Raw genomic sequence first — 25971 nt, 5'->3', positions numbered from 1 at the left:
ATGTGCTTGTGTGTGTGTGTGATTGCGCGTGCGCGTACAGGGCTCCTCACGTAGATCCGACGGATCGGTTTATCCCAGCTGTTGGTGTTTAGCCTTGATTAGCCCAGATCAGTTTAGTCCGGCATCGGTATGTCGTCCAGTCCGCAGGTCCAGACCCAGGAACCGAACCAGGAACCAAACCAGGATCAGACTCAGGAACTGAACCAGGATCAGACCCAGGAACCGAACCAAGATCAGAACCAGGATAATGCGAAGGAGGAGGTGAAGGCGGAGGAGAAAGAAGAGAAAAAGGAGGAGAAACAGGAAAAGAAGGAGGACAAGAAAGAAGCGAATGAAGCGAAAAGGGAGAAGAAGAAGGAGGAGAAGCAGGATTCCTGGAAGGATTTCATCTACAACCCGCGGACCGGGGAGTTTCTGGGCCGAACCGCTGGCAGCTGGGGTAAGAGAGGCGGCCAAAGAACCTGGTCTTTTCCTGACAGTGGAAGTCTGTTCTGACCCGGTCTGACCCTACCCGGCTCGGTCCGGCACGGCTGTAAGCCCGCTGAGCTAAGGGTGCCTGTCACGATGCGCGCAGCTTCACAGTGGGCCGAGCCGGATCGGGCCGAGCCGAGCCGGGGTAATATGTGAGCTCGGATGAGTGATTTTCATTAACACAGCTGAAGATGTGAGAATAAAGCAGATTCACCCTCTGCGCCTTCAGGCGCGCCGAGTTCATGTTTAATTATGTAAAATCCTCTGCAGCTCTGTGACGGTACTACAACATACTGCAGTATTTATGCTGCTGTACATCACAGCCTGCACACACTGTGTACTAATGCACACATTCAACACTAACAGCATTTAATAACCATCGTGTTCCTATTGATTTTAATCGTTGATGAGATTTAATGAGTTTGAGTGAAGCTCAGAGGGAAGACTGCTTATAAGATTTCTACAGTCATGACTGAGGTAAAATCGTTACTTATCATTTATTTACAAAAGACTAAGAGGCAGATTTAGGATCATCATCCTAACCCAGCAAAGATTTTAATAAAAGAGTTTGTCCGTTCCATCGTGACTACGAAAAACAAAACTGTTTTAAAAAGCTTTCAGTCTTAACATGTAAATAGGATCAACACACTGAGGATTTATTAATAAACTTCCAGTTTAAAAAGTTCAGTAATGCTGATGACATGGCAACCGTGACTGAATTAATGTCTCTGGGGTTACAGCCAACAGTATCAAAGACACAACTCATCAGAACTGTTCTCCTCACTTCCACCTTTTGGGCTTTCTAGAGCAGCTCAGCATGACTCCGTTCCAAATAATCCTCCTTCATCTGAGCCTTGGTCCTAAGTTCATCTTGTTTGAAGGAAGCCATTTTGGCTCCTTAGTTTTAAGGTCCCTGTGGAGCAGGATTTATCTGACAGGAAGTGAGAAAAACCGGTTGATTTTTAAATGATTTAGGCTACGTCTACACTAGCCCATCACATGACTAAAATGTGTCATTGTTTTCGAAAAGGCTCCGGGTTTGCTGTCCACACTGCAACGCGAAAACGGGATTTTCAAATGTATCTGCTTTGGAGAGCGTTTTCAAAACGCTGTTTTCCTTGACCAAAAATGCCATCTCAGTGTGGACAGAGAGAAAAAGCTGCATTTTCAAACAAAAACGTATTAGTGTGGACATGGCCTTAGTCTGTTCAGCATCAGTGCGAAGTGATGCTGGATGTTTAGGCAAAAGTCTGAGCTGATAATGATACAAAGCTGATAAAACACAGCCTGACAGGAAAAAAATGAACACACAGATAACAGACTGAACTTAACAATACATGCTACTTTAATTACTGTAAACCCTCTCTAATGCTTACGAAAGTACTACTTTGTAACTCATTTTTTTGGCTTACACATTCACCAAACAAAATATCTTGGTTTAATCCTGGAAAAGGGATCCTTTAGAGTTTGTGTCGGGAAAGACATCTGATGAAAAGTATTTGCCAAATCAGGTATTCTCGTGAATACAGGAGCTGGACGTAGCTTTTATTTAGAAAAGGTTTTTTTTCTTCTTTCTTTCCCCATGTACATACTAATTTAACTCTTTACAAACACCAGTATGGTTTCTGTAAACCCCCCCCCCCCCCTCCACCAACCAAATTAAACAAAACACCCCCCCTTCATTCCTTCACCATATCAAATTTAACTGAATAAAAAGAATTTTAATTGACCAGTCAGCAGTTCCTGTTTACTGGAAAAGCTCCAGAATATGATCACATTTCAGGTTCCTCAGTAGTCTGTTCTAGGGCCATTAAAGTTCTTCGTGTATAAAAAAACATGGCACTCCAATCAGTTACTTGCTGGAGGTTTCTTCCTGTTAAAAGGGAGTTTTTCCTTCCCACTGTCACCAAAGCTCATAGAGGGTCATATGACTGTTGGGTTTTTCTGTATCTATTACTACCTTACAGTATAAGGTGCCTTGAGGTGACTGTTGTGATTAGGCACTGTATTAATAAAATTTAATTGAGTTAAAATGAAGCCTAGAAGACAGCTAACAGTTATATCCCCCTGCCACACCCCTAATAATCAGGCTATAAGACTTATAGCTGCTACACCTGAAGTCTGATTGCCAGTTTGATGCTTTGTGCTTGTCCAGCTCTTTCAGATTACACAAAGGCATGTTTGTTTTTTGTTTTGTGTTTTTTTTTTAATGAAAAAGCTGTGTTTCTTTATTGCTGCATTGCACCTGTGGCATTAGGTTCTTTCAGTAAAGAGTTTGCATGCTTTCCCTGTGTGTGACTCCCACCACCCTCTGGAACACAAACTTGGAGTAATCAGGACTCTACAACAACTCTGGGCAGAAAATGTTCCCTCTAAGCCTGAAGGGAAAAAGAGGGAATCCACACATGTAAATTAAGCTCCTAAAACATGCGGTTATCATAATTGAGCTTTTATCAAGTCAGCAAAGATGCAGAGGAGAGAAGGTCAGACACCAGTTAGGGAGGATAAGAAAGACAAACAGAACAACATTGTCGTCTCTCATGTATCAGGTTTATCAGAGAAACTCAGGAGCATCTTGTCTGTGAAGGTTCCCAGTCATCCAGGTCATCGTAGTCTAAGGAGCTTTGAAAGAAAAGCGTCTGGACTTCTTTAAGTTCCTTGAAGACGTTTCACCTCTCATCCAAGAAGCTTCTTCAGTTCTCTGCGCCAGGAGTGTCTTCTCAGTGTACTTCTAGCCCAGCCACACACTCAGACACAAACTAAACAATGTAGTGTAGCTGTGCAGTGCAGCGAGGAGAGCTCAGACCTCTATACTGGAGACACCAAACAGCCACCTCGACAGGACTCAGCTGTACATCTGCATCTGAAGGTCAAAGGTCACTCTTTGAGGATGCCAATGTTCACATGTTGGACAGGGAAGACAGACGGTTTGAACGAGGAGTGAAAGAAGCAGCTATGACCATCTTTGAATGGAGGGCAGGGCTTACGACACCAACTGTCTGCCATCTACAATGTGTATGTGCATAAACCATGTGTATGAATGTTTCATAAATTAGTGATTCATCAATATTTCCACACCTGAATACATACATGCTTACCAGATTTAGTAGAGCACCGTGGAGTATCGGGCTTATGCCACAGCTACTCTAAAGTGAAAGTACTGATCATTATCGAGATTTTTGTTTCTGTAATTGTTAATCCACCAGGATGTACAAGCTCTTTAATCAAGCTGATAATTTTATTGCTAAAATATATTTTGTCATTTTGTTGTTATCCATGTTTTAAGATGCCAAATTACAGTTATGTGTTTTCCTGAACAGAAGTAATAGTTTAAGTGGGTGATAGATCATAAAATCAAGCACAACTGTTCAGTTTCTTCAGCCTGACTCCCTTCTGCTTTCCTGCCCTAGAGGTGCAAGCACATTTAACTTCACTTACAAGTGAATCAGAGAAAGTGGTGCTGATAAAGGTGTAGAAATGGGTCTGTAAGCAGTTTTATGCAGCTGGTATAGACTTCTTTGGTTCACAATAACTCAGATGTACTAATATAGTACAGTAGTATGAACAAAATGTGCTTGAACTAGTTTTTTTGCTAAGAATGTTTCCATGCCACATCCCTCCCCCCACCTGGGCCAGTCCGAAAACCTCTCCCTCCTGCTCCCCCCAGCCTACACCCCCCTCAGATGCAGTGCCAAGCCCACCACAAAGACCGTTACAACCTGGCCTGAAAATGATCTCTCCAAACTGCAGGACTGCTTCACACAGACAGACTGGGACATATTTCAATATCAGAACCTAGAAACTTTCACAGGATCAGTACTGGACTATATCAAGTTCTGTATTGGAAATGTGACTGTGGACAAAAGCATTCGGGTTTTCCCAAAACAAAAACCGGCCAGGTTCGATCACTCCTCGAGCCGATCTGAAAAGAGGAATTAAAGACCATAAAAGAAGCATCGAGTCCCAGCTGTTGAGCAACAACACACAGGAGGTGTGGTAGGGCATACAAGACGACATAAACCACAAAGGCAGCACTGTGAAAACAGTGCACTGAGTGTGCAGCTGCCAGAGAAAATAAACCGCTTCTTCACCAGCTTTGAAACACCACAACAGCAGCACTCATCTGCTTCAGCCCTGCTCCCATCCTCATCCTCACCTGGTTCCTGCACCGCTCCACTCACTGTAACGGAGCACGATGTCAGACATGTGCTCCTAGCAGTGAACCCCAGGAAGGCGGCCGGTCCAGATGGAGTACCTGGCAAGGTGCTAAGAGCATGTGCCCACCAGCTCACCCTCATCTTCACCAGAATCTTCAACCTCTCACTGGATCAGGCAACCATCCCATCCTGTCTAAAATCAGAAACAAACATCCCAGTGCTGAAGAAGTCTCCCATCACCAGCCTGAACGATTACCGCCCTGTGGCCCTCACGCCGGTAATCATGAAATGCTTTGAGAAACTAGTCCTTCAGCACATCAAGGACTACCTTCCCCCAGAATTCGACCCCCACCAGTTTGCATACCGTGCAAACAGATCCACAGAAGACGCCATCGCCCTCCACTCTGTGCTGAGTCACCTAGAACATGCATGTCCCAGTAAAACAATCATCCCAGACATCCTCATCACCAAACTGGTCACTCTTGGCCTCCCGCCTCTCACATGTGCCTGGATAAAGGACTTTCTCACAAACCGGCCCCAGACTGTAAGACTCCGCCCTCATCTCTCCTCCACTCGCACACTGAGCACCGGCTCCCCACAGGGCTGTGTGCTGAGCCCCCTCCTGTATTCTCTCTACATCCACGACTGCAGTTCAACCCACAACAACAATCTCATCATCAAGTCTGCTGATGACACCACGGTAGGCTGCCTCATCTCAAAGGGAGACGAGGCAGCCTACAGAGAGGAAGTCCTGAAGTTGGCAGCCTGGTGTTCAGAGAAGAATCTGGCACTGAACACTAAGAAAACCAAAGAGGTCATTGTCGGCTTCATGAGGCACATCACTGACTTAGCCTCTCTTTACATCAACGGGGAGCGTGTGGAGAGAGTCCACACCTTCCAGTTCCTTGGTGTCCTCATCTCTGCTGACATCTCCTGGAGAGACAACATCTCAGCGGGCATCTGATGTTCTACCGCTCATCCATTGAGAGCCTGCTAACTAACTGCATCACGGTATGGTACGGCAGCTGCACTAAGGCGGGTAGAGTGAGGCTTCAGAATGTAGTTAAGGCAGCACAGAAGCTCATCGGCTGCCCTCTCCCCTCCCTGATGGACATTTATTCCTCCTGCTGCCTCAGCAGAGCAGCAAACATCATCAAGGACAGCTTCCACCCTGGTTTCAACATGTTCAGCCTGCTTCCCTCAGGGAGGCGCTACAGGTGCATCAGCACAAAGACCCACAGACTCAAGAACAGTTTCTTTCCAAAGGCCATAACCACCCTGAACTAACACATGCACCGATAGCACAGCCCCACCCCCACATTTTTCCAGTTCCCTCCATAAATCACCATTGTGTAATACTAAATTCTATGTGCAATCACCGGTAACTGTATATACAAAACCCAGTTTATTTATTTATTTACTTTTTTCTTTTCTGTCTTTTACACCTGATTGTAAATTTGTACATTTTATATATATATATTTTTTCATTGTTTTTGTTAATAATGTCCATATGTGTATATAGAGCAGCAGAACTGCCCCCCCCCCCCGTGTGCACTGAGTATGAGATGATCTGTATCTCACTGTACAACCGTACAGTGACAATAAAGGCATTCTTTTCTATAATCACTCTTTAACTGTGGGTACTGGTTTCCATAGTATTTTTGATAGTCAACAATGGCTATTCTCTTGCTGTCTATTTAACCACAATAGTGAAACAAAGTAACATTTGAATGTTCTCTGTAGGTCTCATCCTCCTCTTCTACCTCATCTTTTATGGTTTCCTGGGGGGAATGTTTTCTCTCACCATGTGGGTGATGTTGCAGACGCTTGACGAAAATGTGCCCCGACATCAGGATCGAGTGGCCAGTCCAGGTGCTTTCATTTCCTGTTTCACCCTACTGCCACTCATCCTTACTTATTGTCATTTTTTAAAATTTCAGTAATGACTTTGATTTTGTTGCAGGTTTGGTGATTCGTCCTCATGCAGTTGAAATTACTTTCAACCGCAGTGACCCAGAAAACTACAAACATTACATCCAACAGTTGCAGAACCTCCTGCAAAGTGAGTACAACATGTAAACCGCCACACAGAGTCTCCAAACTCATTTCCGGGATTTCTGGAATTGTCAAAACTTGATCTAATCTTTTTCTGGGTTTTCTAGCTTCAACCCCGCTGAACTATTATCATACGGCTTAAAAAAAAGTCTTTATTGAACACACCAAGGAATAGCTCACAGTTCGAATGTACAGGGTGGGCCATTTATATGGATACACGATAATAACATGGGAATGGTTGGTGATTAGGGATGGGTACCGGTTCTGACATAAACGGTAGTAACCAGACCGAAAAGCAGCGCACATTTCGGTGTTTTATTTCGGTGCTTTTTTTCCCTGAGATGTCATACACTTTGGATTCCAGCCAATCATTTTACCTTTGCAAGCGTAGTAGGCGGGCCCAAGTACGTACGTTCTTTTAGAGCAGAGCTACAGATTAAAAATGCCCAAGGCGAAGCGGTCAAAGTCTGGCTGTACTTTACAGCAAAAGATGCAAACTCAGCAGCCTGCAACAAGTGCTTTAAGCTGATACTGTGCAAAGGAGGTAACTCCTCGAATCTGATGAAACACCTGGCGACGTATAGCGTTTTTTTAAAAGCCGAGAAATGCACCGTATTTGATAGCTTGCTGCGAGACCTCACACCGAGCACATCTACTGCGGGTGTGGTGCCTGTTATCGGACCTGGAGTTAGCAACATCCCCCAAGAACCCGAAGAGGAGAGTCCTGGCCCCTAGCCCTGCCAGTGTAGCAGAAATGATGACGGGTGATGATGGCAGCAGCAGCCTTTCTTCTCTGGGTCAGTAGCGTAATGTTGTTCCTGTGTAATTTACGTTGAGTAGGCTAACCACGTTATTACATTAATGCACGTAAGGTGAACTAGCAAACACCGTCGTAGTTACATGCGGCTGTCTTCTTGTTTGATGGCAGATGCTCCCTTCACCCTGGCCAAAAAAGCTAAAATGACCAAAGAAAAAGTGGGAAACAGTTAAACATGACAGGTTTTTGGACAAAGTTGGTGTTTTTTTCCCCCCATTGATTAAGCACTGCTTCCAGCCAAGAGTGATGCCATAAATCCCCTATAGCTGCAGAAAAGGCTAACATTGTTATCTTTTTACAAAAAAACAGCTAAACATGAGAGGTTTTTGGACAAAGTTTGTGTTCTTCATTCTTTAAGCACCGGCACCGTTTCAAAAGTACTGGTTTGGTACTGGTATCGGATAAAACCTAAATGATACCCATCCCTATTGGTGATATTAAAGTCCTGTTTGTGGCACATTAGTATATGTGAGGGGGCAAACTCCTCAAGATGGGTGGTGACCATGGTGGCCATTTAGAAGTCAGCCATCTTGGATACAACTTTTGTTTTTCAATAGGAAGAGGGCCATGTGACACATCAAACTTATTGGTAATGTCACAAGAAAAACAATGGTGTGCTTGGTTTCAACGTAACTTTATTATTTCATGAGTTATTTACAAGTTTCTGACCACTTATAAAATGTGTTCAATGTGCTGCCCATTGTGTTGGATTGTTAGTGCAACCCTCTTCTCCCACTCTTCACACACTGATAGCAACACCGCAGAAGAAATGCCAGCACAGGCATCCAGTATCCGTAGTTTCAGGTGCTGCACATCTCGTATCTTCACACCATAGACAATTGCCTTCAGATGACCCCAAAGATAAAAGTCTAAGGGGGTCAGATCGGGAGACCTTGGGGGCCATTCAACTGGCCCACGATGACCAATCCACTTTCCAGGACACTGTTCATCTAGGAATGCTGGGACCTGGCACCCATAATGTGGTGGTGCATCATCTTGCTGGAAAAACTCAGGGAACGTGCCAGCTTCAGTGCATAAAGAGGGAAACACATCATCATGTAGCAATTTCAAATATCCAGTGGCCTTGAGGTTTCCATTGATGAAGAATGGACCCACTATCGTTGTGCCCCATATACCACACCAAACCATCACTTTTGTTGTTCCAACAGTCTTGGAGGATCCATCCAATGTGGGTTACTGTCAGACCAAGAGCGGTGGTGTCATGAACTAGCTGTGTGGAGGCAGATGAGGACCCAAACGCAAAACTCACGGAGACAGGAACTGAACTCAAAATCACTGCTTTATTGCAGGCATTATAACAAAACAGCACTAAACCTGGAATGCTAACTGAGGACCGAGGGAACACAGAGAAGCACACAGGTTCGGGGAGGAGACATTGACGACGCGACCCTGAACTGAGGGAGACATGCACATAAATACACAGAGGGTTAACGAGGGAAGTGGGAGCACACGGGGAACACAGCTGACACAGATAATTGTAACGAGACAGGGCAGGAGTGAACACAACATGACGCATACTGACGAGAGACTGTCAAAGTAAAACAGGAAGTACACAGAGGTGCAGACAGGAGGAGAGAGAGAGCACGGGCATAGTGGGCTGGGGAAACATGGAATGAAACACGAGGGGAGACGAGGGCTCACAGATACATTGAGGGGCACACAGGGGATAAAAGTCAAGGGGAAATCCAATAAGGAACAAAATACAAAAAGACATGAATACTAAGACTGCTGGGCCAACATGGCCCAGGATCATGACATCACCCTCCCCTCAAGGGCTGGCTCCCGACAGCCCAAAACTCAAGAACCAAAAGACAAGAAAATGGAAATAGTGCCTTCAACACTATTCTTCCCTCGGTTCTAAAGGACAAGCTGGTGAACTCTGGAGTGGACCATCACCTCACTACCTGGATTTTGGACTACCTCACCGACCGACCACAGTATGTGAGGACTCAGGGCTGTGTGTCGGACAGGGTCGTCTGCAGTACGGGGGCCCCACAGGGAACGGTTCTGGCTCCGTTCCTCTTCACCATCTACACTGCAGACTTCTCCCACAATTCCACCCAGTGCTTCCTGCAGAAGTTCTCTGATGACTCTGCAATAGTCGGCCTCATCACTGATGGGGACGACAAGGAGTACAGAGGACTGACCCAAGACTTTGTGGACTGGTGCCAGCTGAACTACCTCCAGATCAACGCCAGTAAAACCAAGGAACTGGTGGTAGACTTCCGCAGGCACAAGCATTCTCCACTGCAACCACTGAACATCCAAGGTATGGACATTGAGGCTGTGGACAGCTACAGGTATCTTGGTGTTCATCTGAACAACAGACTGGACTGGACTCATAACTCAGACGCCCTCTACAGGAAAGGGCAGAGCAGGCTGTACCTGCTGCGGAGACTCAGGTCGTTTGGAGTGGAGGGCCCACTCCTGAAGACCTTCTATGACTCTGTGGTGGCTTCTGCTATCTTTTATGGTGTGGTCTGCTGGGGCGGCAGCATCTCTGCCGGGGACAGGAAGAGACTGAACAGGCTGACCCGAAGGGCCAGCTCTGTTCTAGGATGCCCTCTGGACCCAGTGGAGGTGGTGAGTGACAGGAGAATGGTGGCTAAGCTGTCATCACTGTTGGACAACATCTCCCACCCCATGCAGCAGACTGTGACAGCACTGAGCAGCTCCTTCAGTGGGAGACTGCGGCACCCACGGTGTGGGACGGAGAGATTTCGCAGGTCTTTCCTCCCCACTGCTGTCAGACTCCACAATAAAGACTTTAACTGATCAAACACACACATCCACACATGTGCAATAACACTAAGTGCAATAATCTTTTCTGTCATCGTTGTATTTTTACTCAGTTGTATATAGCATTTGTATTCTATTTTTATCTTATTGTATATTTATTTTATTTTATTCTACTGTATATAGTATTTTATTTTATTCTATTCTGTACAGTTGTGTACTGTATTTATTCTTATTGTATCCAAATTTTTGCCTCATAACTTTTGCACTGTCCACTTCCTGCTGTGACAAAACAAATTTCCCACGTGTGGGACTAATAAAGGTTATCTTATCTTATCTTATCTTAAAACAACCCACCCAGGGCGGGAGGCGGGGGACCAGGACGGAGGGACCGAAACCAAACGAAACACAAGGAGCATGAGACCAAAACTGAGTCCACAAATACACTAAACAGTTCAAAACAGGGAGGCAAATGTCCAAAGAGGTCAGAAGGTCAACCCGGAGGGGCGACAGCACAAAAGTTCACAGTTCAGCTGTTCCGGGGGCCGGCCACGTGGGAGACGGCGGCGGCCACAGAGCAGGTCCGGAGGCCGGCCGCGTGGGAGACGGCGGCGGCTCCCAAGCGTCGGGCGTACTGGTCGAGGCTTGGTGGGCGCTGGAACAGATGCAGAGGCCGGACCAGGCGGAGCTGAAGGCGATGCGGGGGCCGGACCGGGCGGAGCTGAAGGCGATGCAGGGGCCGGACCGGGCGGAGCTGAAGGCGATGCGGGGGCCGGACCGGGCGAAAGCGACTTGGACCCTCCAGCGGAGACGAGGAGGTGCTGGCCGGGCCGACCAGAGCCGCCAGCGGAGACGAGGAGGTGCTGGCCGGGCCGACCAGAGCCGCCAGCGGAGACGAGGAGGTGCTGGCCGGGCCGACCTGAACCCCCAGCGGAGACGAAGAGGTGCTGGCCGGGCCGACCTGAACCCCCAGCGGAGACGAGGAGCGGCTGGAGGGGTCCTCCTGAACCCCCAGCGGAGACGAGGAGCGGCTGGAGAGGTTCGCCTGAACCCCCAGTGAGAACAGACGCAGAGCCAGCTGGTGCGGAGACCTCTGGCTCAGCGGACGCTAACTGTAGCTGCACAGGGCACGCAGTCGGCCTGGGATGCAACGGCTGGGGCTGTGCAGGGCAAACAGTCTGTCCAAAGTCCGTCAGTACCACGCAGTCCCCAGCTGGCGGAGAAAGCTCACAAAGGCTTCCAGCTGAGGTTGACAGTGTCCGAGCGGGTTGCTGAGCTATGAACTGAGCTGGTGACAGAGCTAACAACTGAACTAGAGACTGAGCTGGCGACCAAACAGGGAACTGGGCTAATAACTGAGCTAATGACTGCACTATGGACAAAAGTACAAGTTGTAGTGGTGGTTGTGATAATGGCTGTAATGATGGTGGATCAGCAGGTAGTTGAACTTGTGACTGAGCAAGTGTCTGACTCTTGGCTGCTCTCCTCCGGGGAACAGGAACGGGTGGTGGGCCAGGCCGAACACCAGCCATCCCCACCCGAGGAACAGATACGGGTGCAGGGACGAGCTGGGCTCTGGTTGCCTTTAGCCTGGGGGCCGGTGTAGGTGCAGGAGCTAGCTGGACCTCTGCCGCTCCCACCCGAGGAACTGGGACGGGTGCAGGAGCCAGCAGGGTCACAGTTGACCTCACCCGGGGAGCCGGAACAGGCGCAGGCGACGGCTGGGTGTCCATCAACCCCACCCGAGGAGCAGGTACGGGTGCCGGGATGAACGGAGCCTCTGCCAGGCCGGGGACAGAAGCAGGGACCAGCTGGACCCCAGCCACCCTCTCCCGAGGAACTGATACGGGAGCAAGGGAAAGCTGGGCCTGCGCTGCCCTGGTTACAGGAACTGGAGTTGGAGAGCTGAGCTCAGGAGCAGTAACAGACACTGGGAAAACCAAGTTAGTGGAGCTAAACACGGTGTCAGCAAACAGAGACTTATGGCTGGCCACTCTTAGCAACTCTGCTGTTCTTAAGCTGTCCATGTTAGAAGTAGCAGTCTTTAAAACAGTCATTGTACAGAAGGATCCAGGCTTAGCAAAGTTAGAGTCTGTAATTCTTGGCTCAGAGGGAGCGGTTATAGAAAGAGAAGCATTCTCATAGACTGTTTCTAAATACGCTGGTTGGAGAGCAGCATAGTCCAGGAGTGAAGAAACACCATCCACAGTCTTATACTCAGCAGGTACAGGAGTAGGGGAGTTAACACAGGTGGTGTCTGAGGCAACCGGGTGCGAAACTAACTCAGGAATAGTCAACCTGAGCTCCCCTAGCAGTTTGCACATGATGGACGGTAACTTGTTGCCCTTAACCTTAACAACTGTGATTGAATGCACAGTCTTAGTGTTTTCAAGACCTGAGTTAACAATCTTTATCCCTGGAGAAACAGAGTCAGAGCTAACAGACAAGGCAGGGAAAGCTAAATGTGACAGAGGGTCAAAAGCAACCTGAGGAACAGAAAGCGCAGCCTTTGAAGGTTGGAAGACACACAGGTCAGTCTCCAGGTGGTCCCCTCTGGTTTCAGCAGGAACAGGAACCTCAGGACTGTTTGTTTTAATATTTAGTTCACAAGTATGCAACTCAAAAATAGTCTTTTGCTTTTCTAGGGTGAGATTATCAGTCTGTGTGTTAATTACCGCTGACCTGGGAGGAGCAAAGGAAAAACAGTCATTCTCAACCATGGGCGTGAGGGTAGGTAATGCAGACTCTGGATTAACTGACCCAGAATTACTAGACACAGAGTTAACGGGCTCTGGGATGACGCACACAGGGTTTAGAGCGTCAGATTTATGTAGTTCAGCCTGAACAGCGGTCTCTTGGGGGACAATGAAATCAGTCTCATGCTTAATAGGTGCAGAGGTGAACTTGGAAACATTATGAGGCCTGGAAACACAGTCATTTTCAAACTTACTATTCGTCTCTGAAGAGTTACAGACGTGAAAAACGGAGGACTCAGGAACAGAATATTGTCCGAGTCGGTCCGACTTGGAAGTGGCATGGAAGAAACAGTCAGATTCACTCACCACCGGAGTTTGCTCAGTAACTTTAGGGTGGCGATGGCGTGAGCGCCGTTTTTTCCTGGGAACTGTGCCGTGAGTTCCCGAGGCCGTAGACGCAGGCACCTCGGAGACGTCGGCTGACTGAGCCGATGACGGGCCGGGCTGCGTCGAAGAGACAGGGAGCTTGTGCAGCTCCGAGCGTGGAAGTCCCAGGAAGAGCGCAAAGGACTGCAGCGGAGATAGGCTGCTTGTCGGAGGCACGAAACCTCTCCTCGGCCGCCGAGTACCCCTCTTCTTTGCGCGGGACGTGGGCGGCGATTGGAGAGGTGAACCGGAAGTTGAGAAGGCCGGAGGAGTTGTGGCAGGCGATAGGCTGAATCCTCCAACTCTTATCACTGTGGGACGATGTGGGGAAAAGGCAGCAGCGTTTGCAGTTTGGAGGCTGCGCGGCCCACCTAGAGCCAATCGAGTCCCATAAAAAGCAGACTCGCGCTCCCGGGCATGCCGAGCCTCCTGCCTTCTCCTCTCCTCAGGGAAGGCGGAGTCTGCGCACTGCCGGTTCCGTAGGTAGTTTGCTGGGTCCATTACTGGTCGCGTCATACTGTCATGAACTAGCTGTGTGGAGGCAGATGAGGACCCAAACGCAAAACTCACGGAGACAGGAACTGAACACAAAATCACTGCTTTATTGCAGGCATTATAACGAAACAGCACTAAACCTGGAATGCTAACTGAGGACCGAGGGAACACAGAGAAGCACACAGGTTCGGGGAGGAGACATTGACGACGCGACCCTGAACTGAGGGAGACATGCACATAAATACACAGAGGGTTAACGAGGGAAGTGGGAGCACACGGGGAACACAGCTGACACAGATAATTGTAACGAGACAGGGCAGGAGTGAACACAACATGACGCATACTGACGAGAGACTGTCAAAGTAAAACAGGAAGTATACAGAGGTGCAGACAGGAGGAGAGAGAGAGCACGGGCATAGTGGGCTGGGGAAACATGGAATGAAACACGAGGGGAGACGAGGGCTCACAGATACATAGAGGGGCACACAGGGGATAAAAGTCAAGGGGAAATCCAATAAGGAACAAAATACAAAAAGACATGAATACTAAGACTGCTGGGCCAACATGGCCCCAGGATCATGACAGGTGGTTTTGTTTGTTAACTTCACCATTCACATAAAAGTTTGCCTCATCACTGAACAAAATCTTCTGCGTGAACTGAGGGTCCTGTTCCAATTTTTGTTTTGCCCATTCTGCAAATTCTGTGCGCCGATCTGGGTCATCCTTATTGAGATGCTGCAGTAGCTGGAGTTTGTAAGGGTGCCATTCCATTCGTGAGTAGCTAATATCCGCCGAAGGGATGTTCGACTAATGCCACTCTCCAGTGACATGCGGCGAGTGCTACGCTGTGGGCTCTTGCTGAATGAAGCTAGGACAGCCACTGATGTTTCTTCATTAGTCACAGTTTTCTTGCGTCCACATTTTGGCAAATCCAACACTGAACCAGTTTCATGAAACTTAGCAAGCAGTTTGATGACTGTAGCATGGGAGATGGATGGTCTCGTAGGGTGTCTTGCATTGAAATCTGCTGCAATGACCCGGTTACTGCGTTCACCAGATATCAACACAATTTCTATCCACTCCTCACGTGTTAACCTCTTTGACATGTCAATAGCTGTGAACAAAGAGAAACTTGTAAATAACTCATGAAAGAATAAAGTTACGTTGAAACCAAGCACACCATTGTTTTTCTTGTGACATTACCAATAAGTTTGATGTGTCACATGGCCCTCTTCCTATTGAAAAAACAAAAGTTGTATCCAAGATGGCCGACTTCTAAATGGCCACCATGGTCACCACCCATCTTGAGGAGTATGCCCCCTCACATATACTAATGTGCCACAAACAGGACTTTAATATCACCAACCATTCCCATTTTATTACAGTGTATCCATATAAATGGCACACCCTGTAGAACGTCAGTGAACCTCTGTGCTAACATTATGCCCAAAACCTAGCTGAAGTAAGGGTGAATTATAGAAGTACTCCTGCAAATGACTTTGCTTATTCCAGGAAGAAAAGGACCGAGATGTGTTCAGACACGAGCTTGAACCATTAAGCTATCTAATGTTCGTTCTCAGACTTAGAATTTAGGTTGAAAAGCAAAATGTTTTTTTACACACATTTCAATGTTGGTGTTTCCTGTAGCACATTTACCATGTCAGTGAATATGACTGGTACATTTAATAGATCACTCTCAATATTGCTTGAAGAAAATGGCTGCCACTGTACTGAAGTGATAAACTGCAAATTGTATGCGTGACATTATGATTGTGTCTGAGTCACCTCAAAGCATCGATCCTCACCGCAGCCAAAATACAAATGACTGTGTGCTTGGACGCATGGGTTTGTCTGTGTGTGTCCATCATGTACTGTTGTGTGCAGAGCTTCATGAAAGACACGTGGATATCATATTTATGGGATATCATTCAGTCTTGATCACCTTCCCTCTCATTGCACCACTTGGTGAAATGTATCCGGTCTAACGTCCCAGCGTCCCCTCTGTAGATCATCGGTGTCTCAGAAGCCCAGGGTCTTTTTGGAGTGTAATTTGTTTCATAGTTAGATGCCTGACTGACAAATGTGTAAAACAAAAACTACACACATTATTCGAAGCACATAGCGCACAGTCGTGAATTCCCCCTAATTTTGGTATGATCCGAGCTCAGGCACTAGGCGACTAAGCACAGCACTTACGCATGTGAGTGAGGGGGGAGCTGCTGCCTGCGAGTTTGCTGTAGGAGAAGCGCAGCCAGGCAGACAGAAGAGAGCTTAAGTTTGACCAGGTACCAAAGCAAATCATTCGTACTGTACAAATAATGTAAATATGACGGTGAATCACGAAAGATTGATATCAAACTGATCACTTGACCCATATTACGTTACTTGCTCTTCAAGTGAATCAATAAATGGCGAAATGAAAAGCCGAACAACAACAATGCTGTTTTTTTTAGAGAGGCTTAGCTTACATGTGTGTTTATTTCATATTTTCAGTTGTTTCCCTCCACGGCTAAACAAACTCTCTAAACCGGTTTCAGTTATGTACTGATGAACACAACAATGGACATAAGGGGCTTCTTTCAAAGAAAAAACTCAGGCAGATGTTATTTTATATATTATGCTTTGTATGTTGTTCAGTATATTTCTATGCAAAACGAGGAATTTCAATACACAGCAGTATATTCACAGTTTAAACCAGATATTTACATACACTTTATGGAGAAAACATAAAAACATTTTTTTTACTGTTAAACACCAATTTAGAGTAAACTTGATTTGTTTTAGATAGAGATGGCACGATACCACTTTTTAATGTCCGATACCGATATCATAAATTTGGATATCTGCCTATACCGATATGAATCCAATATAGTGTTTTTTAATCAATAAAACTGTTTTTTTAATATCTTGCTGCATTTTGTATAAGTTCATACTCAAGTTTAAATAAACAACAACACTAAAGCTATTCTGTTATACCTGTATGTAAAAAATACACTGCACCCAAAATATTTCATAGTTCAGCAATACTGATCAATCTAATAAACTTAAACCTGCTCCATCCTCCCTATTCTGGTATTTTAAAGAGCACTTAGCAGAAATATTAAGCAACCTAACTAATAGGGCTCTAAAACTCCCAGCAAAAAAATAAAAAATAAAAAATAGGGAACCACCCTCCACCTCATGATGCTTAATCAACGTAATCAACTTTAATTTGATGCAGTGTGAAAAAAATGCACAGAAATAAATTATTTTTCAAGAATAATTAATTAGATTCAGCATCTTTCTTCAACAGAATTGCAGACTGCACAGATGGTATCTTCCCAAAGGAAAAAGTACTATAGCTTACTAGGGTATATTAGACTTAACAGTTACTATATACAGTAATGGACTTCTATACATTTTACATCAGATGAAAACTTTGGGTGTAAGATTCAGATAATCATTTATTAAAAGCTCGACATTTTAAATGAGAATAAGAAAGAAAAGTATGTCTTTGTGCCCCCTTTTCCCTGTTCATGCCCTATCGGCCCCCCTGGCTAAACTTTGCTAGATCCGCCCCTGCACAGTTACCAGCCGTCAGCTGCGTAGAAAAAGATCCTGGTGTAGAAAGTAATATTAAATAAATTCTAACAACAGATTATCAAGCTTAAATGTGCTGCTGTTGTTCAGCCGCTGGTTTCCTCTTTCTGGTGCAAAGTGGGCCAAAAACAAAGAAGAGAGACTCACGACAGAAAAGCCGATCAGCTGATCATTAATCAGTTTCGTGACTGAAGTAGCAGCAGGAGAGGGAAGGAGAGAGAAGAGGCACTCGCTCCATATATCGGTTGTTAAGCTTAACGTGGGAATGCTTTACAAACATTCAGAGATGAACTTACACACTTGCTTTACTTCTCTCTGGGATCACTTCCTAGGAGATGAAATGCTGGCAAGGCTACAAATACACACAGCCGCTCAATCATGTGAGCACACTGCTCCGACGTGCTACGGTTATGAGCCGAGTTACGCCATGTCGCAAGTTTTGTGAGGTGCTTTTTTGATATTTAATGGATCGGATTACATTTTTTTTTATTTCTCTCCGATATCCAATCCAGTAATTTACGTCAGTATCTGACCGATACAGATACGTAATATCGGATCGGTCCATCTCTAGTTTTAGATAAATAAATATTGAAATATCTTTTGAATTAGTTAAATGTCAGAATAAAGAGAGACAGAGCTGTCTATTTTTATCACTTTCATCAATGTAGGAGCACATGTACACTAAGTTTATTGTTAATTAATAAGAAAACTGCAGACGATTCCATTCTGAGCTGAAGAAGCTTCTGATTGGTTAGTAGAGTCCATGTGAGTAAATTGGTGGCACAGCTGTGGATGCATATAAGGCAAAACACAGAGCCTGTTTCTGTGACATGGGAAAATCAAGAGATGTCAACCAAAACACCAGGAACAGAATTGTGGAGCTCCATAAGTGTGGCTCAGTTTGAATACAATTTGGTGCCATTTACAATTAAGAAATACAGACAGTTTCTCTCTTTACTCTTAAAGTTAACAAATAAAATGAGAGAGAGAGAGAGAGCAGAACAACAAGAACAAGAGCAGGTGGCTAAGCCCCGGGTGTATAAAGTGTCTGGCTCCACCTCTGCTGTAGAGGTGGATCTGCCTCTTCATTTAGGTGTTTAGTTCCAGTCGCATATGTCAGAGTAAGGATTTGAGTATGATGATGTACATTTTGACGGAAGCCAATTAAGCCTAACAGTACTATAATAATTTTACCTGAACTGAGCACAGACTCTGGTAAAAACTGAGAAACTATATAGAAAGCATCTGCTGCTTTCCTTAGCAGCAGATGTCTGTCCAGCAGACAGCATCAAACAACCCTGAAAAGTCGTGTTAATGTATGTAAACCACAGAAGAAACATTGCTTTTCACATAAACACTGCAGCACATCTGAGGTTGGATAACTGCATGCTCACAGCCAACATGCCATCCATCTGTGAAACACAGTGCAGGCAGTATCATGGATTGATAAAGCTCTGTGGCTGTCTGAATTACATGTGCTTGCAGTGATTCAAAACTGTATGAAACATGTTCAAAGACAAAAGAATTCCAACAGGACGGATGAAGAAGCTCATGTAAGAGTCCTGAGCTACACTGGCAGAAGGCTGACCGATAAATCAAAGAAATATTGATAAAGTGAAATGGTTTGTAGGCCGGAAAAGAGTGGGGTTCCCACTCCGGATCAGGGACGAGACCCTGCCCCAAGTGGAGGAGTTCAAGTATCTCGGGGTCTTGTTCATGAGTGATGGGAGAAGGGAGCGGGAGATCGACAGATGGATTGTTGCAGCAGCTGCAGTGATGCGGACGCTGTACCGGTCTGTTGTGGTGAAGAGAGAGCTAAGTGTAAAAGTGGAGCTCTGAATTTACCGGTCGATCTACGTCCCTACCCTCACCTGTGGTCAAGGGCTGTGGGTAGTGACCGAAAGAACGAGATCGCAAATACAAGCAGCGGAAATGAGCTTCCTCCGAAGGACAGCTGGCCTCTCCCTTAGAGATAGGGTGAAAGTTCGGCCATCCGGGAGGGGCTCAGAGTAGAGCCGCTGCTCCTCCACATCGAAAGGAGCCAGTTGAGGTGGTTCGGGCATCTGACATCCCCCTGGCACCTCCTGAGCAAGGTTTTCCGGGCATGTCCCACCGGGAGGAGGCCCCGGGGCAGACCCAGGACAGGCTGGAGAGATCATATCTTTCGGCTGGCCTGGAAATGCTTTTGTGTTCCCCCGGATAAGCTGGACGAGGTGGCTGGGGAGAGGGAGGTCTGGGCTTCTCTGCTTGGGCTGCTGCCCCCGCGACCTGGCCCCAGATAAGCGGAAGAAAATGGATGGATGGGTTTGTAGGATCAGAGCTAGAGCAGGGGTGGGGAACTCCAGGCCTGGAGGGCCGGTGTCCTGCAGGTTTTAGATGTGTCCTTGATCCAACATAGCTGATTTAAATGGCTAAATGACCTCCTCAACATGTCTTATGGTTCTCCAGGGAATGAACTCATCATTTGATTCAGGTGTGTTGACCCAGGGTGAGATCTAAAACTTGCAGGACACCGGCCCTTGATGCCTGGAGTTGCCCACCCCTGATCTAGAGTTGATTGACTTTACTGTGTGTTGTCTAATACGGTAGTGTCGACTCTGCCCCTGCTCAGACATACAAGCCTCATTTTGTCTTTCTTCCTCTTCAGGTTATAATGACAGTATTCAGGAGCGTAATGACTTGTGTATGGTGGGCGAATACACTACGCAGGACAATGAGCCGGTAAAGAAGGTTTGTCAGTTTAAACGAAGTACACTGCGTCAGTGTTCTGGTTTGCCTGACCCCAGCTTTGGGTTCAAGGAGGGGAAACCCTGCATCATAATCAAGCTGAACCGGGTCAGTGAAGCACTTGTTGATTTTAAAAAAGCCAAAAATGACTTGCGTGAATGCTAATTAAAAACCTGTCTGCAGGTAATCGGCCTGAAACCAGAAGGAGATCCCTACATCAACTGCACTGCCAAGGTAACCCACAACATGCAAATATCCCATGGTGCACCTGTGAAGCAGAGGAGAAACGTAAAAGGAGAATTCACCACATTTTTAGAAGTACAAATTAGAAGGTTTCAGTAGTAAATGAAATTACTTTTTCGAACTATTAAATTGAAGAACTGTATATGTGCCTCACTCTCTCGTAGAGAGCCACTTCCTTGCAGATGCAGTACTTTCCGTCTGAGGGTCGTCTGGATAAGATGTTTTTTCCTTACTACGGGAAGAAGTCTCACGTGAGTAAATATTGCATGCTGAGTACTTATTCAGAAGTATTTTTATGTAGCAAAAAAAAATCTGATTTATTTCTACTTTTCTATTTATGCAGGAAAATGTCAGAGCAACTTTAACGTTAACGGTTTTCCTCTCACTTTGACAATACTTCTATTTTTGAAGCGTCAAAGTTTACTTAACATACAAGGAATGAATACAAGAATAGTATTTGATACAGGTTGCTAAGCTTTATTTAAATATTTACCTTTAATTTTATTTGTATAGCACCAAATCACAACAACCATAAGGAGAGATCATTTGTAGGAACTGACACTGCCATAGGTCTCGGCTGCTCAGGATTCCCATGATGCATCGAGTTTTTCTTCTTCAGTAACCTTGTGTTTATACATCACTCTGCATTTAATTTTGTTAATCTCTGTCTCTCTTCCACAGCATGTCTTTATCCTGTCTTCCTTCTCTCACCCCAACCAATCACAGCAGATGGCCCCGCCCCTCCCTGAGCCTGGTTCTGCCGGAGGTTTCTTCCTGTTAAAAGGGAGTTTTTCCTTCCCACTGTCGCCAAAGTGCTTGCTCATAGGGGGTCATATAATTGTTGGGTTTTTCTCTGTATGTATTATTGTACGATCTACTGTACAATATAAAGCACCTTGAGGCGACTGTTGTTGTGATTTGGCGCTATATTGATAAAACTGAATTTAATTAAACTGAACAGAATTTATTGTATACAGAATTAAAGCAGGACCCTCAAAGAAAAGAGAACCAATCTTACCATGGCCTAAAGGAGTATGAAACATTTGAGGATTAGCAACATTGCAAAGGCCTGAAATGCCAAGAACGTCCATACATAGTTATACGAATTGATTTGTCAGTTCTCAGAACAAATGCCTATAAGAGGCATGAGGAATTCCAATTTGCAGTGAAAAAGCCTGAACTCTAACGGTCCACCATATACAAGCAAAGGTGAGCCCATAAAGGGCAGGAAGTAAACATTCCTTACCAAATAAAGAAACCAGAACCCTACATGGAATGTGCCTGCAGTTTAAGGCAAGGTTTACAAATTTTAAGTACAACAATGACAACTTTTATCACAATCACTCAAACAGAACCCAAGACTGAGCTGAAGGGAGGAATAAAATCTCACGGAGTTAAAATGCATTTCATGAGAAAATTAATTATTTTTTAGTGTCTTGCTGCAAGAGCTGCAAGCTTACAAGGAGGAGGCTGCAGAGGGGTAAGAGGGGTAAATGCAATCATTCTGTTAGAATGACTGCAATTGATCTCTAGATCAACATAAATGACCAGGCTATTGGAATGATGGGGGAGATGGATAAGACTGGAATTTCAGCTTGGTGACAGGGACTGGCCGGTTGAAGGGAGATTGAACTGGGCAGCCATCTGCCGCAACTGGTTGGGGTTGGTGGGAGGAAGACATAACAAATGCCATAACTTAATAATCACCAATGATTAAATGCAGAGTGGTATATTAAAACACAGTGAGTGAAGAAACGATACATCATGGGAAGCCCCTAGCAGCCTAGGCCTATGGCAGAAGACAAAGAAGGGTCTGAAACCTGAAGGCTCTGGCTCCCATTGTACTTGTGGTTCCCAGAGTGATAGTAAAGTACTGTATTTGGGTGATGCGCTACTGTGAAGTCTTTAAGATGAGATCAGGCTTAATTATTCACGACTGAGCATATGAGAAGGAGTTTAAATTCAATTCTGGATTTAATAGGGAGCCAATGAAGAAAGGCCAATAGATATGAATTAACAAACCTTTGCAGCACAGTAGGTTTCATACCTAAAGCATGCTCTAATCGTTGTAAGAATGTAAAATACTATGGTAAATTGTATTGAATGCTGCACTGAGCTCTAGCAGGACAAGCACACAGTTGACTCCACTGCCAGAGGCAAAAACATCATTTGTAACAGTGACTATACTGTTTCTGTACTGAAAGTTCTGAACTGTGATAGAAACTCAAAGAAAGGGTTTCTGATCAGTTAGCTGTTTCACAAATACTCTATCAAAGTTAGCTGTTTCACAAATACTCTGTCAAGAATTTTTGACATAATATAAAGGTTGGTGAGCTGGGTGAAGTGATAGATTGTTAATTACTGGCAGCTTTTAGGCCTGTAGTATGTAGCCCATTAATAGAGATGGGATGATCATATTTAAGATTGAAGGATTAACTAATGGTAGGACTTCTTTGTGGAGTTTAAAAAACATGTTGATGGTTTGGAAGAAGTAATTAAAGAAATTCATTCAGAAAGTTATGGGTTATCTTATCTTATGGTTTGGGAGCGAGTAGCAAATAACATAATTTGGTCTTGTCCTTAATTTATGCAGTAGATGATGAAGTCTTTGTAGGCTGTCTGCAACCTAACCCTCCCAAACTTTCTTTGAGTTCTGATTTACTAAGTACATGGCTTTCTCAGCAGAGGTGGCAGGCGTGCATAGTGTTATTCATGCTCAGTTTTCCAGCTTTATGCCGAAGATTGAAGTTATCCTTTTGGCCAGTTTTCAAGACTGGGTTTGTAAGTTAAAGGTGTTATTTAGCTGAATAATTCTCTCCCATACAGTTCACCACTCAGGAAAAGTGGAGCTCAGACTTCTTGGATTGGTCTGCCAGTACAATTAACTACACAACAGCCATATTTTTAGTTGGATAACTTCAATAAAATTGCTGGCAAAGGCTGCAGAAGACTCCAGTTAGATGAGGTTAAGCCAAGAAGATGGCTATGAGCTACAGCTAACAACCTCTCTCTCCGTTTACAGCCTGACTACGTGCAACCGCTTGTTGCAGTCAAGTTATTGTTCACAAAAGAAGACTATAACATCGAGCAGACGGTGGAGTGTAAAGTTGAGGGTTCTAACCTCCGCAATGATGATGAGCGAGACAAATTTCTGGGTCGCGTCACTTTTCGGGTCAAAGTGTCAGAGTAACCAGACATAACAATTGCCATGAACACCACAAACTGGGTTTACACTGGCAATTGGTCTCCAGTTCTGGATACTTTTTAACATGGACCTGATCTTATCTCTGTCTGTTCAGACTCTAAAGAAGTGATCAAATCTGGAGAAGTGGGAGATTTCACTGGTTTTACTGCCTATATCTTTCAGACCTCCTGTTTCAGACATAGTTAACCCCAACAGATGTTTTATTTGCTCCAGATCTGCATTTTATTAAAGAGAAAACCAGAATAACTGACTGTAGTAGAGTCTGTTCTGACAGCTGGAGCAGATCAGGTCTGCTGTGGGGCGCATGTAAGCCAGCAGCACAATGATGTGTTGTTTTTAAATTTATGTATGTTAGTGATGTAATAAAACAGTAATATTATACCTGCCATGTCTGACAGAGGAGTGCAACACACTGAAATGTAGTTTACATGTGACCTGGTGGTTGGTAATCAGATTACCTACCATCCAACCAGATAATGCAACAGGAACTGCCTTTGAAATATTCATTGTACTGCAGTGAAGAACTGTGACTGTCATTAGTTACATCAAATAATGTTAGATCCCATTTCTTCTGCTTTGTGTTCTGATGCAGTCTACAAAGAGCCCATTTAGTTCCTGTTACCCACTGTATTGAAATTGGCTGCCGTTTATCTAAAGGGTTCACATAAGTTCATTCCCAGGAAATAGGACTGAGTGCCCAAAAGACCAAATTTTGTTAAGATACAAAAAATACAGCATTAAATTTGACTGAAATAAAAACTTTTCTTCTTCAGTTTTTCACAGTTAAACATGAATAGAAATAACACTGCCTGTCCTGCTGTCATAAACATGGCCAGAAGATGTCACTGTTTTGTCATAAATCATGTTTGCAGAATTTCTTTAGATTCTTTTTCAGTATAATTTATTAGATATTTGTAAAAAGTTTTCCAGTGTTTATTAAGCATAGAATTTTTTTTAGAAATGTGAATAATGTGTAACTGTAATAACTAGTGTTTTGGGACTATAGAAACAGATGAAACCAGCAGAGCTTTTCACCTTCATCACATGTCATTGTATATATATATATATATATATATATATATATATATATATATATATATATATATATATATACCATTTTTTACAAAATATTCTGAACAAAAGGCACCACTTGAACGTTGTTAAACCATGTTTGTTTCTGGATGATCAAAAACAGGAAACCTAATGACACATACACTGCTGGAAATAAAACGAAGCTCTAACACTTGTCAGTGATTTAGTCTCTTTCTTTTAATATTATTATTATTATTATTATTTTATTTTATTTTTTTAAGCTCCTATCAGACGTCCCTCTCTTTTTCATATCACTGGCCTTTTATATGGATTGAAGATTTCCTGTCAAAAAAAGCTTGCGCAGATGCAGAAAATAAAGGAACATGCGGTCTCTAAAAACTTCATGCTGGATATCTATAATGATATGGACTAGGTAATGAGTTAGGAGCAGAAGGATGCACATTGTATGATGAAACTGTATCTACCTACAAATGGCTGAATTTAAAGAAGCCTGAAAGTCAGTGTGGAAAAAAGTATGCATAAAGCTGTTCCAGTTTCATGTAAATCCTACTGCTAAGATGAGTGATTGAAAAAGAAAAACAGCTATTTTTATAGAGCAAAAAAATTAAGATTTCTAAAGGGAACATTTATTTTATTTATTTATTTTTTATTTTATTAGTATTTTCCTCAAATGTGTCAAATATATATTTTCTCATCTAAATGTCCACTGAGCCGTGAGCCAGGGGGCGGTAATGCTCCTTAACATTGGTTGCCAACCAAGAAGAAGAAGAAGAAGAAGCTGTGAGCCAGGAGAGAGGGGGTGAGTGAGTCAAATGTGCTGTTTGCATGTTAGCTGAGCGATGCTACTGTGAACTGAGGAGCTATTGTCTTGATGTGAGCTTCTACTCAGGGTTTTTTTTTTCCGAGTTCAGAGCAGAAATGTTTTTGTTAAGAAACTGGCTGTTGTTTTTTTCCACACAATTTTAATTATAAGCTAGATATATTTCTACTAAATAAATTAGTTTGCTAACAGCAACAGGAATGAGTCAGTGAATGAGTCAGTTGGGCTTGTGAATCATGATTCACGAGTCAGTAAAGTGATTCTCGAGTATTGAACAACTCATTCATGATTCGCACATCACTAGCAGCAACGGTACTCAGTAGTTTGCCTGACAATGCTTACCATGGCTTACCAATGCTTACTTTCCTCATCCCCACGGTCTGCAGACCGTGACAAATGTCTTCCAGTTTCAGCTCCATCATTCAGCGTGTGTTTTTCCTGTAACTTCTGTGACCCCGTGGGGGGAGTGT

The 25971-nt window shown here is 44.5% G+C and overlaps 1 protein-coding gene across 1 annotated transcript; it reads left to right on the top strand.

Annotated features, from left to right (window-relative positions):
• Positions 1 to 24874, top strand: LOC146372723 (sodium/potassium-transporting ATPase subunit beta-3-like). The gene is made up of 7 exons (XM_084950407.1): positions 1 to 439; positions 6372 to 6500; positions 6592 to 6690; positions 20101 to 20288; positions 20364 to 20414; positions 20588 to 20674; positions 23446 to 24874. The coding sequence occupies exons 1-7, from the start codon at positions 130 to 132 to the stop codon at positions 23611 to 23613; spliced, it is 1032 nt and encodes a 343-aa protein (XP_084806533.1). The 5' UTR covers positions 1 to 129; the 3' UTR covers positions 23614 to 24874.
• The last annotated feature ends 1097 nt before the right edge of the window (positions 24875 to 25971 follow it).

Source organism: Perissodus microlepis, chromosome 14 (genome assembly GCF_051167445.1).
Source record: "Perissodus microlepis isolate ML-2025 ecotype Zambia chromosome 14, ASM5116744v1, whole genome shotgun sequence".
Taxonomy (NCBI): domain Eukaryota; kingdom Metazoa; phylum Chordata; class Actinopteri; order Cichliformes; family Cichlidae; genus Perissodus; species Perissodus microlepis.
The sequence above is the reverse complement of the archived record's forward strand: the minus strand, read 5'-3'. Positions and strand labels throughout refer to the sequence as shown.